The 19,292-nt window shown below is 45.4% G+C and overlaps 1 protein-coding gene across 4 annotated transcripts in view; it reads right to left on the bottom strand.

Moving 5' to 3' along the window:
• Positions 1–1,897: 1,897 nt before the first annotated feature.
• LOC110536084 (transcription factor COE2) overlaps positions 1,898–19,292 on the bottom strand; it is a 39,603-nt gene continuing 22,208 nt past the window's right edge. For 2 of the 4 annotated variants that reach the window (XM_021621626.3, XM_021621628.3), the window contains exons 7-16: positions 8,044–8,125; positions 6,235–6,376; positions 5,633–5,763; positions 5,255–5,381; positions 5,019–5,107; positions 4,827–4,892; positions 4,543–4,717; positions 4,182–4,367; positions 3,809–3,973; positions 1,898–3,593 (exon numbers count right to left, since the gene is read on the bottom strand). In XM_021621626.3, the coding sequence (XP_021477301.1) occupies positions 3,562–3,593; positions 3,809–3,973; positions 4,182–4,367; positions 4,543–4,717; positions 4,827–4,892; positions 5,019–5,107; positions 5,255–5,381; positions 5,633–5,763; positions 6,235–6,376; positions 8,044–8,125 (1,195 nt within the window). In that variant the 3' untranslated portion in view covers positions 1,898–3,561. Of the gene's footprint in view, positions 3,620–3,808; positions 3,974–4,181; positions 4,368–4,542; positions 4,718–4,826; positions 4,893–5,018; positions 5,108–5,254; positions 5,382–5,632; positions 5,764–6,234; positions 6,377–8,043; positions 8,126–19,292 lie in introns of all 4 variants that reach the window. The other 2 variants (XM_090190735.1, XM_021621627.3) reach the window with 1 other exon arrangement.

Raw genomic sequence — 19,292 nt, 5'->3', positions numbered from 1 at the left:
TTGAAGCTTTGCCTGTTTGATGGTTCGTCGGAGGGCTTAGCAGGATTTCTTATAAGCTTCCGGGTAAGATTCCCGCTCCTTGAAAGCGGCAGCTCTACCCTTTAGCTCATTGTGGATGTTGCCTATAATCCATGGCTTCTGGTTGAGGTATATAAGTACAGTCACCTTGGGGACGACGTCATCGATGCACTTATTGATGAAGCCAGTGACTGATGTGGTCTACTCCTCATTGCCATTGGAAGAATCCCAGAAAACATTCCAGTCTGTGCTAGCAAAACAGTCCAGTAGTTTAGCATCTGCTTCATTTTACCACTTTTTTATTGACAGAGTCACTGGTGACCGAGTCACTACTCATCTCTGTGTGTGGAGTAAAGGTGGTCTAGAATTTTTTTCCCTCTGGTTGCACGTGCTGATAGAAATTGGGTAAAACGGATTTGAGTTTCCCTGCATTAAAGTCTCCGTCTACTAGGAGCTCCGCCTCTGGATGAGTGTTTTCCTGTTCCCGACTTCCTTAGATATCATGCACCAACTGTTGTTTACAAATGTACATCGACCGCCACCCCTTGTCTTACCAGAGGCTGCTGTTTTATCCTTCCGATACAGTGTATAACCCGCCAGCTGTATGTTATTCATGTCGTCGTTCAGCCACGACTCGGTGAAACATAAGATATTACCTTTTTTGATGTCCTGTTGGAAATAAGTGCTTTTAGTTTGTCCAATTTATTATCCAGCGATTGTACGTTGGCCAGTAGTACAGATGGCAAAGGCAGATTAGCCACTCGTCGGCAGTTCCTCACAAGGCACCCCGATCTCTTTCCGCGAAACCTCTTCCGTCTTTTTCTCCTGCAAATGACGGGAATGAGGGCCTGTTCGGGTGTCTGGAATAAATCCCTCTTGTCCAACTCATTAAAGAGATATTCTTCATCCAGTCCAAGGTGAGTAAACAGTGTTCTCATTTTCCAGAGCTTTTTTGGGTCATAAGAGACAAAAGCAGCAACGTTATGTGCAAAATAAGTTACAAAAAATATGAAAAAACAAACAAAAATGCACGATCGGTTAAGAGCCCATGAAATGGAAGCCTTTCTCTCTTGCGTCATCTTAACGGGAAACTTTCAGTCTATGTAACGGAAAGAGCAGGTGTTCTTAATGTTTTGTTCACTCAGTGTTATACTCTACTCTAGGGTACACGCAGACATGTAGTACACAACCACACACATTGATGCACATATGGACATGCATACACTCAGCACTGCCCAACCCCCTCGCTGCTTTGAGCGCTGTGTTAATGAAACAGTTGCTGTTTCCTGGCATAACATTAATTACCCCATCAAAAAAGAGCTGGTAATTAACTGCCCTCCTTTACCAGTGCTAATTACATTAACAGAGAGAAGCCATTACAAAGGGAGAGAGGGAGCAGGAGAGAAATAAAGAAAGAAGGGATGAAAGGGGATTGAAACAAAGACTGAAAGAAGTAATGGCAGGGTAGCGAGAGGGAGAAAAAGAGGGCACACGCCAGAGAGAGCGAGGGAGGAGAGGCTCATGTGGTTCTTAGTGGGGCCCCCAGAGGCCTGGTCCTTAGAGGAATAAGCAGGTTTGCTGCTGGAGAGGAGGAGAGGAGAGTGATGGGGGATGTTGTTTATCTTCACAGGCAGTAGCTACAGTCTGCAACGCTCACTCCACAATTAAGATGCTGCGCCTCATCAGGTTTGTGTCAAACTATACAAACATACAGGTGAGTTAAAAAATAGTCCTGGTGTGGACTTGAAATATTACCATAATGCTGTACATAACAAAACCTCAACTCATATGCTGTACTATGGATATCTGTACATTTCTATACCATGTCTAATTGCATAATGCAAACACACAGTTCTGAATTATTACCAACAGTGAGTTCTTACTGTGATTTTTTTGTTTTATTTGGGAGGACAAAATATAATTACAGTTTAAGATATACAAATCACATTTTCAGACAGTCATCATGTTATTCTGTACCATTAAAAAAGAAAGATAGGTTTTGGGAGAAAAAAACTTTGAGTAACCTTACATTTTACTAACGACTTTCAAATAAATAAAACCAGCAAAACACAACAAACAACTTTGAATAGATGTTAGCTACCTCTTTTCAATTCTTTGTTTTCTAATCCTGAGTATGATGCTTGTATTGTGCTACAACAGTGAGTAAGAAAACCGTTGCATGGGTTTATAACAAATCCCCAACATGTTCCTTACTTTGTTTTCAGTTTATGTATGCTTGTTACTTTACTGCATCGTGACCAGAGACTATGGGATGAAAAACATCAAATGAATGAACAATTCAAAATCCTAAATTTTGACATACAATTTCAAATTTGCAACATGTAATGAAATAATAGCAGGGAATCAGTGTGGAAATAACATGCATACAAACGAAATTAATAATAATATAGGCTAACTCATTTTCCTTTATGGAGAACAGCAAGGTAATGTGCTTTTTTTTTTACACTGGACATAACAGTTGTATTTTGTTACGTGACAAACCAGGGAAAATATTATTGGCCAAGAATTGATTTCAAATAAACGTTTCATGGCGTATTACTTCATTCTCTCTTATGTATTAATCATGAGTCATGTCTGACAAAACTTCAAAGATTTCAATTAAAACAACAAGAATGGCAACATAGCGATGACATAATCATATTTATAACAATTGCAAAAAAAGGAATTAAAACACGTTTATATTATTCCCTAAAGTAACTATAATAATAAGTTAAATTGCTTGTTTTTTTTCTTCTTAAATAAATCAATATATGAATAAATGTTGTATTACCAACCCTGGAGGACAAAGAGTTTGTCCTTGTAAAATGATGGGGATCAGAACAAAAAATAAAGGGTCTATCATTCTGGAATGTAAATCATCTTCAAAAACTTGGAGTCTTCTCAGGGACAATGTACATACATGCCTTTGACAGTGTCCTGACAGAGACAAATAGCACCCTGCTTCATAGACTTTCAGCACATAGTATCAGAGTTGTCCATTGTCCATTCAGTTCAGTTCTCTAACAACGAATCATCAACAGACATTTTCTTCTAGCACACTGCTAGCCAAGAGGTTGATCAGTTTAGGGAAGGTGTTTTTGTTGGAAGAACCAAATGCTGCATATGGCTGTAGCATTGGGTGGTACGAGTGCTTTTGAAGCTCGTGAAGGCATCTTGACGTTGACTTCTGCTGTCCTTTCAAAATACAGAGACACCCATAGACACCCATAGAGCTCCATTGTGTTGTGGTGTGGCCCAAGGAAGTCTCATGTCTTTACAGCTACTGCAGATGAAGAGGTCTTCTTCTCTCTGCATCTGGAGTGACTGGCTGGTCTTTGGATTCTTTCTGTCCCATTCCCTTTCATTCAGTTGGATGAAACATGGACTCAACAAGTGGCAGGGCATCAGTGTGGAGAGTTGTTGGTGGTTGAGAAGTCAGTGTGTGTTCCATTTATCCCTGTCAGTGCCTGCAGAGGGGCAGCAGTGTGGGAGCATTGGTCTGGTCTGGTTTGTTGGTGATGGATGGGAGGTGGTGGAGTGCTGCTACATCGGGGGAACTACCAGTCCAGTCATCGCTATAGAGAAAGAGAATAGTAATAATCTATTATGTTTTAGATAAAATCTTATTCTTGACAATGGCAATCATTATTATAACCCCCCAAAAAACAGACATATTGTATTGTCATGCCTGCCTAAACTATGTGTATGTGGGCATAGATTAGTTTTTAGAAAGAAAGAGGGGGGTTTTAACACACAAAGAGATGTTTCTAAGATTGTAGTTTGGTTCTACCTCTGAAGCTGTTGCCTCCTGAAGCGGGACAGGCAGGAGAGGAGGAGCCCTGGGGCCGGAGGACAGGAGCGAAGGCGCTCTTCTGTTTGGCTGAGGACGGGAAGGAGGAGAACGGCAGGAGGGAGGAGGAGCTGGAACCCGGGATAGTGGGACTAGATGGCATTACTGTGGATATGAGAGAGAGAGAGACAGAGAAACAGAGAGAGAGAGAGAGAGAGAGAGAGAGAGAGAGAGAGAGAGAGATGTTACTTTATAACAGAAGGATTCTAGGCAATGGTCAACCTTTGTCAATGGTGGCCAATTATGTTTTATTGTAACAGGTACAGGAGGAAAACACAGGATAGATTGATTGAGTAAAAGGAGAGACACTCACTGCCATAGGGAGAACCAGTGGGGGAGGCACTGCTGAAACCAGGGGACCCTGGCACCCCCAGACTAGTCATGGGCACTGCCCCGTACCCCCCACTCATGCCTCCACCACCCCCATAGCCCGACTGCTGAGGGGTGGAGGCAGAGGGGTACCCCCGGGGGGACAAACTGCTGGAGTTACGAATATAACCTGGAGCGAGAGAGAGGGAAACAAAGAGAGAGAGAAATACAAAGTGTTAGAACAAGAAAGACAGAGGATAGTAAAAGACAGGAAGACACAAGTGATTTTCCCACTGGGGATATCATATCACCAACTAGAAGAAAATCAAAGGGCCAGATCCAATTGTAAGTCTTGTCCTGCTCACCTTGGCTGGTTTGTCCTGGCTCGCCAATGCTAACCCCCAGCTGGGAGGGGTATGAGCCCAGGCCCATGACACTGCCGTGGGCTGGGGAGCTGGGCAGGGCCTGCAGCTGGCTGTGGGGACGGGGAACACTGTACAGGGCCTCAGCGATGTCCGCTGCACGCTTCAGCAACATGTCCTAAAGAGAGACAATACAAACTGTTACTAACCCAGACCTCACAGATTTACAGTAGTTATTGATGAGTGGAATTACTAGAGGAACGGAGCGACTAAACAGTGCTGGTTACCTGATTACTGTGTGGGTTTCCATACAAGGCTTCTACCAGATCAGCTGCTCTCTTCAGTAGCATCTCCTACACACAGACATTGAGACATGAATTAGCCTCTGGTGTTACATAGTGTACTTTATTGTCAAAGGTGAAGTGTGGTGACATATGGCATGTACATCATCTCACTATGTGTGGTATGTTCTCACTCACCTTAGCTAGTTTGTCAGGGTCACCAGGGTGTCTGGGAATGACCTTTTGAAGCCTCTGGAAACCGTAGTCTATGGTGGGCTCATTCAGCGCTATACACAAACACATCCACAGATACATGAGCACTTGGTCCTGACTCATCCCATGGAATGGTGCTGTTTGATATGTTGTTGGTGAATAGTTGCTGGATAGGGTAGATATGGCTGGGGCGGTGTGGTTAATGGGAGGTGTGTGTTTACCTGTATAGATAAAGCGTCCAGGTGCCCCCTTGCAGAATTGTTTAGATTTGTAGGACAGCGTGACCTCCACGACCCCTGGGATGTGGCGTGGGGGCGTCTGGACACGGATGGCGTGGGGCGTGATCAACTAAGAGAGAGAGAGAAACAGGGAGAAGACAGAGAAGGAATGAGCAACGACTGTTTGACAGTCTACAGTATCTGACAGAATAATACGGTTTACTCTCATAATGCCAACATGTAGAAGGCAGCCACTAAATGACTGGACAAAATGAGACAAGACATATGCTTTTGTTACCTTGTCCCTTATGTTTTCAATCAGTAACAGTCTCGTTAATGAGTTGTTTTAAAGAGACAGTTACAGTGAAGCCACATAGCTACCTCGCTCCACACCAGCATGCTGCCGAACACCACCTGCAGCCCGTCAAAGAAGTTCTCCCCGATCACGATGACCATGGCCCCGCCTGTGGTCCAGCCCTCACTGGGGCTGATGGCTTTGATACATGGGGTGGCTGGAGAGGAAGGGCAATAATGTCATTTTAATATAACTTATTGCATCTCTTGGCAATGTATTTAGCGTCTGTTTCAGGGTGTCAGCCCTAGACCTTGAGGTTAGCCGTTAGTACAGCAGTAGTTAATCCATCAATCAAATGTATCAGCAGTTGTCGCAAAGTGCTTCTACAGATATGGAAGCACAGTATGAATGTCTACAGTATGAATGTCTACAGTAGGAATGTCTACAGTAGGATTGTCTACAGTATGAATGTCTACAGTATGAATGTCTACAGTAGGAATGTCTACAGTAGGAATGTCTACAGTATGAATGTCTACAGTAGGAATGTCTACAGTAGGAATGTCTACAGTATGAATATCTACAGTAGGAATATCTACAGTATGAATGTCTACAGTAGGAATGTCTACAGTAGGAATGTGTTCCTGATGTATCAGTACCCCAGGGCAGGTCGTGTTTTGTCTCTTCTTACCATACTCCATACCGTTCTCCACTGACTCTCCAGGCTCTAGCCTGCGAGCTCTTCGGCCATGTTTGGAGTTATTGTGGACAAACATGTTGTCAGACACGGCTAAGACATGGCCGTCTACACTGACAGTGCTGGACAGGACCACCTAAAAGACAGGGGAGGACGGGGAAGAGGAAAATACATACCATGAGTCTATCTGGGTTTATAAGTGATATCAGTTCACTTTTTGTGAGATTTGGTTTCCTGCAAAATCCCTTGGTCACAATCCATTTCAACATCCAGCTGATAGGAATATTTCTCAATGGGTAATGTGACAACCCTACTACACTATATCATATTTTTACATCACCGCCCCCCTCTCTGTGGCCTCTCCCTTTCTCTCCCCTCCTCACCCCTCCTGAGACTGTGGTTGGAGTTGTGGTCTGGACCAACAGCTCACAGAGGTTCAGGCTTAATCCCTCACTGACACCAGACATATGGACTGAATCTCCTATTTGTACTGGCCATTAAAGTAGAGTGTGATATATGGTGAACCTAATTTGATTCCTGGCCAACAGCATGTGTGTGTCCCTACCCTCTCCATGAGATACATCAGTTCCCCATGGAGGACATGCATACAAAATGTGTGTTCTTGTGTGCTTTTCTTGGGTCTGTGTGTTTAAGAGTGTCCATACTGTATATCTATATGCAGGAGGGGGTGTTGATGGTGGTGTAGGGTCTATGTCTATGAAGTGCTGAAAGACTAAGCTTGAGACATTTTGAAATAGGCTTTACAATAAGAAAGTGATGTGTAAGGGCAAAGATAAGACAGAAGTGTTTCAGAATCCCAGAGCTGCACATGAAGAGACTCTGGAGCACAGATGCTGAGAAGGAAAGAGAGAGAGAGAAAGCAGATGTGCTTGTAGATGGTTGAGTGGTGAGGAATCTATAGGAAAATAACAGTAAATTATTGATCAAGCACCATAAACAGGCTCCTGTCCAGCTCTAATCGCCTTTTAACCTGGAGGTGAGGGCCTCGGAGCGGCCGCCCGCTCATAACTTCTCAGCATGCGTCAAAGCGCAGGAGTTAAAACAAACATGGTGGAAGACAGGGAGAGAGAGAAGAGAAGAGAAAAGAAAAGAGGAACGAGAGAGAGAGAGACAGACAGTGGCTCCGGTGCTGAAAGACAGCAGAGGAAGTGAAGCGGGAGTGTCCCCTGTGACCACTTCCTGGGTCACGGAGCATGACCTCCCCCATCTGGAGCCAATCACTCAATTCTTGACAACTTCCTGAAACACCTCAGCCTATTTCCTGCCCGCCTCCCCCTTGTCTCTCCCACCCCAATACACCCTTTTCCCTTCTCTCCCTCTTTGTTTCACTGTAGATTTTGTACTTTCACCTTTAACTTTCCCTTCCATTCCTTCCATTGAAAAATGTCTAAGCAGTGCTTCAGGCTACGGAATGGAGAAATGTGGTCCCAACTATACCTGGGCAGACCCTGAACAAAAAAAATCCCTCTTTGTGAAAGTAGAGAGGAAGGAAAGGTGGGATAGTTTTTATTCTATTTTAGATAGAATAAAATTATTGCTATTTTCAACATCATATATGCTGCACACACGCTCTCTCTCTCTCTTTCCCTCTCGCACACGTACACAAACCACTCTCTCTCTTTCCCTCTCGCACACGTGCACAAACCTCTCTCTCTCTTTCCCTCTCGCACACGTACACAAACCTCTCTCTCTCTTTCCCTCTCGCACACGTACACAAACCTCTCTCTCTCTTTCCCTCTCGCACACGTACACAAACCTCTCTCTCTCTCGTACTCTCCATACCTGAAATCTTCTCATGTCCCTTGGGTTTCCTGCTGTCTTCAGACAATTCTGGTTACACTTCAAGAAAAACTTCAAAAAGAACCTGCAGGGGTAAGAGAAAAAAACAGGACAAGTACATAAAAATCATTAACTCAATAGACAAGAAAACATAACGTGAACAATGCATTCATTATTTGTTGGCCTGTCAGTCAAGAAGATGCGGATTACTGTTCCGGTCATAGATGCATTATGAACATCTGAGAGTGAGTGTGTGTCAATGCTGCTGCGTGATATCTGCCCTGGCATTAATCACTGCTGTTTAATTTAGCATTAGAGCCAATGTTATTACACTTTAAATCAAATGATGAGAATTTGAAATGCAGTCCAGTGAAAACTACTGCTGTGTTTCAAAGTGAACAGGAGACAGGGATGTATGCCAGGGGACTCTGGGGAACGACAGCAATGCTGTTTTTGAACCCCCACATTAGAACTGTGGTGGAAGAGAGAAAGTGAAACTAGAAGGGCAGAGACAGAGTATTTGTATGTACATGTGCACATGTGCATGTTTGAATGAGCTTTGTGGGTGTGTTTTAATGTGTATGTATCTCATTAACTGTGTTTGTGTGTGTGTATATCTGAGAGAGAGAGAGAGAGAGAGAGAGAGAGAGAGAGAGAGAGAGAGAGGTGCTGATAGCCTCCACTACAGCAGAGAAGAGCAGAGAGAGGGAGCGAGAGCTGGAGAGACTGAAATGAAACTGAGGAGGGGAGGGGAGGGGAGGGAGAGACTCCAAATCCCAGGTGTACACAGTTCGGCAACACAGCCCGCTGCCATGGCAACGCAGCTCTGCCGCAATCCCAAAGTCCCCACGCTGATAGGTAAAGACAGAGATTGGAAAGAGAAGGCAACCACAAGGAACACATTCCGAGAGAGAGAGAGAGAGAGAGAGGGGTGGGGGAGGAAGAGATAGAAAGGGTATAGGCAGGGGAGATGGAGAGGAGGCAGGGGAGCTGGAGAGATAGTGGAGGGAGTTGAGGGAGTAAAGAAATGGTCTGAAGAGAAAAAGAGAATGAGAGTGAAATGGGACATGGTTAGATCAGGACAACTGATATATGTGTGTTCATGGATCAGATGCTTTGTCATTTTAGCCACAAATACAGTATGGGCTCAATTTCACTGACACACCCAACGCTGAAATGAAAGAAATAACAACAGTGATGAGGATAAATTATGGGGAGCTTGAGAAGCAGGAGCTGGGCAGCCACTAATCCAATCCCACCCACATTGTGAACACTGCAAATATAAGTCATGTTAATGGATAGAGTTTGTTTGGCGAGGGACTTTCTATTGGCTCCGCAGCCCAGGACCCTCCAATTCAATAGTAATATTTCCTTCCCTCCCTCAGCCGCTTTCTCTCTCTTCTTCCATCACTTCCTCCCTTCCTCCCTCGTGAACAGGCCCTTATTCAGAACGAACGCTTGCTTCCAAAACAGTGTCCAATATTTCTTGATTTGAACTATTTCAGTGGAGGACAATCAATATTGTTGTTGGCGGAGGATGATTATGATTTATTAGTGAGAGCTCGGACCTCCAACCTCTCCGCTCCTCTACAGTTGGGCTCCGGGTGGATGTGCACAAAAGGCCACATAGCCTCTCCCTCCCTTTAACTACTTCCTCCTCTTTCTATCCCAATCCCCATCTCTCTCTCCATCTTTCACGCCCTCACTCCCCCCTCTCTGTATTTCCCTCCCTTACCTCTCTATCCTCTCTCTGTACAGTATCTATCATGCTGTCATGATTTATATGATATATTACAGTGTGTTATGCTCAGTGTTTGAATCCAGTTGGCTTCATATCTGCTGATGAGGGATATATTGGATTATGTTCTGCTGTTTTGGTCCACTTCTTTTAAACAGTGCACTTGAGATTCTTCAGTATGTGACTTCTACCCTGATATATGACAGGGAACATTATATTAATTTGCTTCAAGTTCATGTGGGAACTCCCATACAGAGTCGCTGCAAAGTAATTTATGACAACATTAACGCAGGCTTCTTTGTTGGGCGAAATGACCGTGGCCATGGCCCGGCTCTGTCCCAGACACTCTCCTCTCACTGCCCCGGCCACCTGCTCTTTGGATCTCTGGCCACTTCAAGTGCACCCAGCCAGCACTGACCGCTCACTCCAACCAGTCGCATTGGTGACTTCACAGCAGGGATGTGTGACATCCCATTAAGGACACATTGTACATGTAGCGACGACCCTCTGTGAGATAGGACATGTTCTATGCCGACATTCCCACTGGTCAGTGTGCATTTGTTTCTCCTTTCTTCTGACTTTCACCCATTATTCCCTCACTGTGTTTACTTGTGTAACATCATACACACTTCCATACAACACCCTCCACCACCACCACCTCTGTCCCCCCAAACCCCATTCAGTCAACTTTTCACCCCCCTCAGTTCGGACACACACAGCTGCAAATGCTGAAATTAAAGCGAGACGTTGGTGCATATATTAGCATGCATTAGCCACTTTCCCCTACCCACTTAACATGCAAATCTTCCAGCTCCGCCGCCTCGCACCTTCTGCCACACATTCATTTGCTGAATTATAATTAGACTAATCTTGCATAATTAATAAGAAGTCGAGGACCCTCTTTTTCCCCCTCTATTGTGGTCGCAAAGTTTAATATCACCATTGTTTGTTTTTGTTTAGGTAATGTAACACGCCCACACACCTCCCCACCCACAGGCTAGAGAAGAGGAGGACTTGGAAAACATTGATCTGGATGTCAGAAGGAAACTGTGTGAGCGGAGGAAGGTCCAGGACTTTCATAGGAGAACTCTATTAGCTACACTGTAGATTAGACTCATAGGTATGTATTTGCAGCTCTGCCTCTCATACTCAAAGTTGTTATTCCATAACCGTACGTAACCATACACAGTCACTGGAATTTATTTCCCATTCGATCATATTTCCGATTCAATCACTATTTAATTTGGAGAGAAAAATTTTTGGGGGGAAGGGGTAACCTTTTTGTGACTAGTTGAGATGCCAGTTAAATATTTAATGAGTTGTCCAGTTGTCATTAATGTAAATCAAGCTATAACCCCTCCAACTGGTGTTCCCCACGACCCTCCTCAGAGACCCTGATTAGGAAACACAAACAAAAGGTAGGCCCAAGTCTTAAGCCTTGGGATCAATTTCCACACTGGCTCCATGGGGAGTCTGTTTTCCCCTCAGTCTTCCAGTCTGTATCTCTGTCGAGGCCTCCAGATCCCCTTTGTCTGCATCTGCTTCAGTTCCCAAGACTAAACACAGGCCTCACAGCGTGGGTTAAGCAATTCGCAGGGTGACAACTTTCTTAACTAAAACGAGTTCAAAAAAATGACAGAGGAAGTCATGACACTGCAGTAACAGCAAAGTTACAAACTTAACTCTGTAATTGTATTATTCCTACATGTTCACCTATGCATTGACTTGCCTTCAGACCACGTTCAGCCTCAGTCAGTCCTATCTAAGGCATCTGTTGCATGTAGCTGAGCCGTTACACACTGCTAGAACAAAAGCTGCACAGGACCCCTAACAATAACTTTTATTGGCATTTATCAACCTTAATTACTACTGACATGAACTGCCATGTCACAAAGACACAACACATCACTCTCTATCTATGCTGATTAGACACAAAGCTGTATCAGTGTCAACAGATCTTTATGCTACATACATAGATTTATCAGCTATAATACAGGCTTTATAGAGGTCATATGAAGCTCCCACATAACTAGACCAGTTCCTGCAGCCTTGTCTTCCTGTGGGACATCAGTCCTGCTCATGTGAGACTGGTAGTTTCGGACATCTGCATTAATGATGACATAATCACATTTCAATAAAAGACTTGGGAGGGATTTGAACCATGAGAGGTAGCGAGAGAGGACTAAAATGTAGATAATTTAGTCTGACAGGGTGGGAGAGTCTCTGTTCTCTATCTAGGAACACCAATAGACACAGCGGAAAGAAGGAAGGAAGATAGAAAGGAAGGAAGAGAGATAACAGGGATGGAGTGACAGGTCAGGAGCATGATATTCCTTCTATCAGTATTTAGACGATAGACTGAAAGACTGAAGGAAGTAGAGAGGGAAGGTGTGGATAGGTGGTGGGGAAAGACAAGATTGAAAGTGAGAGAGAAGAAGAGAGGGAGAGACAAAAAAGAGAAGGAGAGGGAGAGAGGGGGGGTAGGGGAGGAAAATTAGGAAAACAGATGTGAGGCATTAAAACATACTGACATGCTGAGGACCTTCTTCTGCCACACTCAAACACTGGGAACAGTAACTCATACACACACGCACACATACACACGCTCACATGTTCACATGCCACATGCAAGCACACAAACATTACATACACACAAGCAAACTACAATGAACACAACTTAAACACAAATTAAATGTATGCGCAAAATATGCAAGTATTGGGTCAAGCAAGGTTCATGGCTCCGAGCTATTGGCTGAGTTGTGCATAGGCCAGAGTTGACCTAATCATATTTTACACGGATGCAGAACTCTACAGATGGGTCGTCATGCATCAATGTATGGATATGCATCCAATGAATATATGGAATTGGTTGTGGTGAGGGATGGGGGAGGTTTTTTTCTCCATGGAGAGAGTTGGGGAGGGGTGAGGAGAGTGACTGGGGAGGAGGGGGCTAGGGAGCAGGTAATAAATACCCCTGGATCCCGGGGTCCCCTGGCAGACTGGAAGCTAGACTGGTCACCAGGGTTAACACCCGGGGCACCTGACCTTTGACACTGCTAATGGGGCACAGAGAACCCTCCACGAACTGATACCCCCTCTGTCGCATACCACCACGGGACCTTTCACACAAGCCTACTAACCCGTCCCCTCATATTTTACAACAGAAATAATACTTAGTCGTTTACTCAACTTTACTTAACATACTTTATATAACTCTCACCTCCTATCACTCACCCTCCCTGTCCAACTGCATCTTTTAAAAAAAGTAATCAACAACAACAAAAATATGTTTTTAACTAACCCTTAACAACTTGTTTTAGCAGGGGTTTCTCTTATTTTTGTTAAGTTTTATTGGGTGCACAGCTATGCACCTCTGTCCTCTCGAATTTCCAGCAACCCCCACCTTTCCTAATCCCACCCTGTCATAATCTATAATCTGGACCCTGTAAATCTCTCATTGACGCCTTTTTTGATCCAGGGATTAAACCTGTCTTTATGGGTTGACAGTCAGGCATACCAACACCCACTGCTCAACACACTAACAATCATACACTGACATGAGATGGGTACACCAGATCAATAGTGGAGGGTAGGACTCAGATTGGCCTGTTGTATCAAAATAGCAGCTAGATTCATTGGCGATGTGCCACATAGACTGAAACAGAGCATGGGGAACGAGGACTCTGTTTCTTAAAGTTTGATTGCTGAATTGGTTGTGCCCCCATGGCCCCTTCTCCATTTCAGCCCACCCTAGCCTCACCCCTCCAACCCAGCCCACCCTAGCCTCACCCCTCCGGCCCAGCCCACCCTAGCCTCACCCCTCCAACCCAGCCCACCCTAGCCTCACCCCTCCGGCCCAGCCCACCCTAGCCTCACCTCTCCGGCCCAGCCCACCCTAGCCTCACCCCTCCGGCCCAACCCACCCTAGCCTCACCCCTCCGGCCCAGCCCACCCTAGCCTCACCCCTCCGGCCCAGCCCACCATAGCCTCACCCCTCCGGCCCAGCCCACCCTAGCCTCACCCCTCCGGCCCAGCCCACCCCGTCTCTAAACATGAGAATTGTGTCAAAGCCAAACATTTATACCACTAGTGCTGATTTATAGAGCTTGGTAGTTCTGTAAAACCACCCGGCTTACCACCGCAAAAGTGCCTCAGCTGAGGCGAGGCTGTGAGGTGAGAGGAGAGGGGGGATAGGGGGGGTTATAGAGGGACAGGTATGGGGGCTCATGGACCCTCCTGAGAAGTGTGAATGTGTACTTTTTGAACAAGGCAACTCCTTGATCTTAAAATTACTTTACAACGTCACTGCTGGCATGATGCTATTATTCTAATTGTTTAAAACGTTGAAAGTTATGTTCCACTAACCAACACTTGGCATAATAACGAAGACTAGAGATAGTAATAGGTATATTGATCTATGGACGGACAGACTGACAGACAAATACACAGAGATCCAGCAGGAGAGGATAGGGAATACAGTATACCTCCATCAATGGCCCGACCTTTCCCAGCATGCTTTGAGAGTCCTATGGGATGAAGATTTAAAATACCCAAACTGTCCCACTGGATTGAGCAGCCCATTGTGCATGGACAGGTCTCATACATACCAATACAGACCTTTCCAATCCCCACACTACACCGGTGACACAAAACTGGCAGCTCTAAATGCAGCAGCATGATTAAACCCCAAATATAACATAAAGCTTCTACAGAACAGCAATATGGGCACATACTATATTGTGTCAAATAAATGTAAAAATGTACCACAGAAAGGTGTCATGTGCTCCCTCTAATACACGTAACTATTATTCCAGGATAATAGTCTTCCTTACTAACACTGACAAAACGTATAGGCTATTATCAGCCGATAATCACCTTTGTAGTATTAAATATACCCACATACCACAGCACCTCCCAAACCTTCCTCAGAGAGGAACAAAGACAGAGGGAAGGGCGCTAGAGAGAAGGAGAGAGGAGAGAAGGAGAGAGGAGAGAAGCAACAACAGAATGAGAAGAGATGTCTTCTTAATTAGCCAGTAATGATAAGATTTGACAAACAACATCTGTTTCCAGAGAGAGATGGAAGGAGAGGGGGGAGGAAGGAGAGGGTGGAAGAGAGAGAGGTTGGGAGAGAGGGATAGGAGGGAGGAATAGAGAGAGGCAACTAGCTAAAGAAACCTGTGAAGGCAAGACAAGAGGGACCTGCTTGTATAAAGGAGTGGGGGGGACAGGAGGTGGATGTGTAAAAGAGAGAATGCTGTGTAGCGTGACACCATAGAAGAACGAAGGAACGAATGAAGTAAAACTAAAGAGAGAGAGAGAGACAGACAGGAGAAGATCATTCTGACAAGGTTGAGAGAATCTAGGAAACAGGACGAAAATAACAGATAGAAAGGGGGAAAACATGATCAAATGAAGAGAGCAGACAGACAGACAGACAGACAGACAGACAGACAGACAGACAGACAGAGGGTTGGACTGGAAAATGGCACATGAGGGAGGGAAGGAGAGGTGGAACGTGTGAAGAGGTGGGTATGGAATCACTCAGAGGTCCAGAGTGCTGTAATTTACTGTCCGTAGCTAATCCACAGCAAATGTGTGGAGCTGAGGAGAGGAGCGCGAGAGAGAGGGAGGGAAAGAGAAGAGTGACGGAACAAGAAAGAGGAAGGGGGGACTGTTGGGCGCTCGGCATGCACGCTGGGAGGCTGTCAGCACATCACCCCCTGCCCTTAGCCCTGACGGATTCATCAGGACATACACACAACATAAAACACACACCATAAAACATCTGAATTGTTTTGTTTTTTTTCCACTAAACTAATATCAGAGGAATGCATTTGCAGAAATGTGTTGCTCAAAGGGCAATTAGATTTGACAGAAATATGCAAGCTGCCTCAAATGCACCATTCTTAATAGCAAGATGTTCTACCTACACTATGACCACATTGCAGCAGGCATGCACATCTAATACTTTCCTCTGTACTGAAATACTTATTTTGTGTTTGCATGTTTTAGGGGTAAGTAGGGGTGTATGTAAATGTTTCGCTGTGAGGCAGTTTGAGGGGTGAGTAGGGGTGTATATGAATGTTTTGCTGTGAGGCAGTTTGAGGGGTGAGTAGGGGTGTATGTGAATGTTTTGCTGTGAGGCAGTTTGAGGGGTGAGTAGGGGTGTATATGAATGTTTTGCTGTGAGGCAGTTTGAGGGGTAAGTAGGGATGTATGTGAATGTCTTGCTGTGAGGCAGTTTGAGGGGTGAGTAGGGGTGTATATGAATGTTTTGCTGTGAGGCAGATTGAGGGGTAAGTAGGGATGTACAGTATGTGAATGTTTTGCTGTGAGGCAGATTGAGGGGTAAGTAGGGGTGTATGTGAATGTCTTGCTGTGAGGCAGTTTGAGGGGTGAGTAGGGATGTACAGTATGTGAATGTCTTTCTGTGAGGCAGTTTGAGGGGTAAGTAGGGATGTACAGTATGTGAATGTCTTTCTGTGAGGCAGTTTGAGGGGTAAGTAGGGATGTACAGTATGTGAATGTCTTTCTGTGAGGCAGTTTGAGGGGTAAGTAGGGATGTACAGTATGTGAATGTCTTTCTGTGAGGCAGTTTGAGGGGTAAGTAGGGATGTACAGTATGTGAATGTCTTTCTGTGAGGCAGTTTGAGGGGTAAGTAGGGATGTACAGTATGTGAATGTCTTTCTGTGAGGCAGTTTGAGGGGTAAGTAGGGATGTACAGTATGTGAATGTCTTTCTGTGAGGCAGTTTGAGGGGTGAGTGGGATGTACAGTATGTGAATGTCTTTCTGTGAGGCAGTTTGAGGGGTAAGTAGGGATGTACAGTATGTGAATGTCTTTCTGTGAGGCAGTTTGAGGGGTAAGTAGGGATGTACAGTATGTGAATGTCTTTCTGTGAGGCAGTTTGAGGGGTAAGTAGGGATGTACAGTATGTGAATGTCTTTCTGTGAGGCAGTTTGAGGGGTAAGTAGGGATGTACAGTATGTGAATGTCTTTCTGTGAGGCAGTTTGAGGGGTAAGTAGGGATGTACAGTATGTGAATGTCTTTCTGTGAGGCAGTTTGAGGGGTAAGTAGGGATGTACAGTATGTGAACGTCTTTCTGTGAGGCAGTTTGAGGGGTAAGTAGGGATGTACAGTATGTGAATGTCTTTCTGTGAGGCAGTTTGAGGGGTGAGTGGGAGTACACTGTAGAGGATGGGAGAAAATCAGGGAAATCCGAGTCCTTCCTGGGAAATAAATTCTGTCCAGATTCCGAACAGACAAACAAACAAACAAACAAACAAACAAACAAACTGGGTCCGGGCCAGCGCCGGGGGCATTGTTAAATCATTAGTGAAATTTAAGACCTATATTTATGTTTATTTATTTTCCCTTTTGTACTTTAACTATTTGCACATCATTACAACACTGTATATATACATAATATGACATTTGAAATGTCTTTATTATTTTCAAACTTTTGTGAGAGTAAAGTTTACTGTATATTTTTTATTGTTTATTTCACTTTTGTTTATTATCTTTTTCACTTGCTTTGGCAAACATCTGTTTCCCATGCCAATAAATCCCCTTAAATTGAAATTGAATTGAAATGTAAGACCTTTATAGGGGGAGAGCTGACTGACCCCCTATCCATCCCCCACACCCACTCTGCTCCACCCATACCCACCAGCATGCAGCCAAAGAAAACAGCCCCTGTTCCTAAACACCAGTGCTAACTGGCCTCTGACTCTGGCCTCTGACACACACGTACACTCACACTCATCCATGCCTGCTGGGAGGCTGCAGGCACACACACACACACACACACACACACACATCCATGTACACACAAACCCACACTCACTATCTCAAATACTCTCTAAAATAAATCAAGTGCCCCCCACTTAATCTCCACACCACTCTACCAAAGGTGAAACCTGTTAGTGGCCAGACAAATGGGACGTGGCTTTCCTCTTGCTCCCTCTCTCCCTGTAACACAATGCCAGGCCCCAGCCACCATTTTGAGCGCTATGAGCCCCCCCCCCACCCCACCCCCCACCCCCCACCTACCCCTGTCATTCTCCCACATTAGCCCATTTGCAGTCCATTCTCATTTCCTGTCAAATAATTTCTCTGCTGTGCTTTGTTTCCGACTGCCCCCTCTGTGTGCTCTCCCTGAGAAAACAACTCAGGCCTGTTCTGAGTGTTAGGGTTTAAGCCCCGACACCCAACCCAACGCAGCCCAACGCAGCCCCATGCAGCCCAACGCAACCCTGTGCAGCCCAACGCAGCCCCGTGCAGCCCAACGCAACCCTGTGCAGCCCAACGCAACCTTGTGCAGCCCAACGCAGCCCCATGCAGCCCAACGCATCCAGAGGTTACAACACATTCCGGTCATCTAATCTGCCACTCATGGTTCACTTCCTGTCTGTATTTGAGTCGTGGGTCTTCCTGGTTCACATGAGACAACCTCCCCAAACATCACAAAAGATCTTCTGACTATTTTTCTACCACGTGACTCTGAATATATTTCTCTCTCTCTGTGTTTCTTACAAGCAGTACCTGTCAGTGAGTATTTGATATTCCAGACAGTGGCACCCTCTCCCTATGTCTGTCTGTCATTCTCCTCCTCTCATTGAGTGTGTGAGTGCCTCCTGGGAGGAGGTGTCCCCCACTCCTGTGCCAGCTGCTCCAACTGGTCCAGCCTGTGTTGTTGTGTGCAGTGGAGCCGCTGGGCCCTGTCTCTGTCTCCACTCACTGCCTGTCCCCTGCCTGAAGGGGCTCCCTGACAGTGGGTCTGGGGGGACACTACCAGCCACCAGGGAGACGCCTGTGACAGGGAAGTGAAGGGACTGGAGGGTGTGTGTGTCTCTCTGTGTGTGTGTGTGTGTGTGTGTGTGTGTGTGTGTGTGTGTGTGTGTGTGTGTGTGTGTGTGTGTGTGTGTGTGTGTGTGTGTGTGTGTGTGTGTGTGTGTGTGTGTGTGTGTGTGTGTGTGTGTGTGTGTGCGTGTGTGTGTGTGTGTGTGTGCGTGCGTGCGTGTGTGTGTGCGTGCGTGCAGCTTTAAAGACAATACAAATGTGTGGCTGTGATTATGACAATGTACAAAATCAGCATCTAGGTAGATTGTGCCTGTAGCTACAGTTGGCTCAGGGAGTGCCTGTAGGAGATGTTTATGTTTTGGCTCCCAGAAAGGGTACACTTAGGGCCAGACGTGGTGGAGATGAGCCTGTATGTACAGCGTGTCGTGCTATTGATCTGTGTAATTCAGATGCAGGGATCCTCTGTCCTCTAAAATCAGGGCTCTCTGGAACAATTTTAAATGGGTCTAAGAAAGAACCTCCACTGTGGAAAGGGGGAAAAGACAGGGGGTGGTGATGATGATGGTGGTTGGTGGGTGGTGGTTGGTAGTGGTGGTAATGGTGGTGGTGGTGGTTCTAGTTGGTGGTGGTTGGTAGTGGTGGTAGTGGTGGTGGTTGGTAGTGGTTGTGGTGGTGTTGGTTGGTAGTGGTGGTGGTTGATGGTGGTTG

This window comes from Oncorhynchus mykiss, chromosome 11 (genome assembly GCF_057628025.1).
Source record: "Oncorhynchus mykiss isolate SJ-2025 chromosome 11, ASM5762802v1, whole genome shotgun sequence".
Taxonomy (NCBI): domain Eukaryota; kingdom Metazoa; phylum Chordata; class Actinopteri; order Salmoniformes; family Salmonidae; genus Oncorhynchus; species Oncorhynchus mykiss.
The sequence above is the reverse complement of the archived record's forward strand: the minus strand, read 5'-3'. Positions and strand labels throughout refer to the sequence as shown.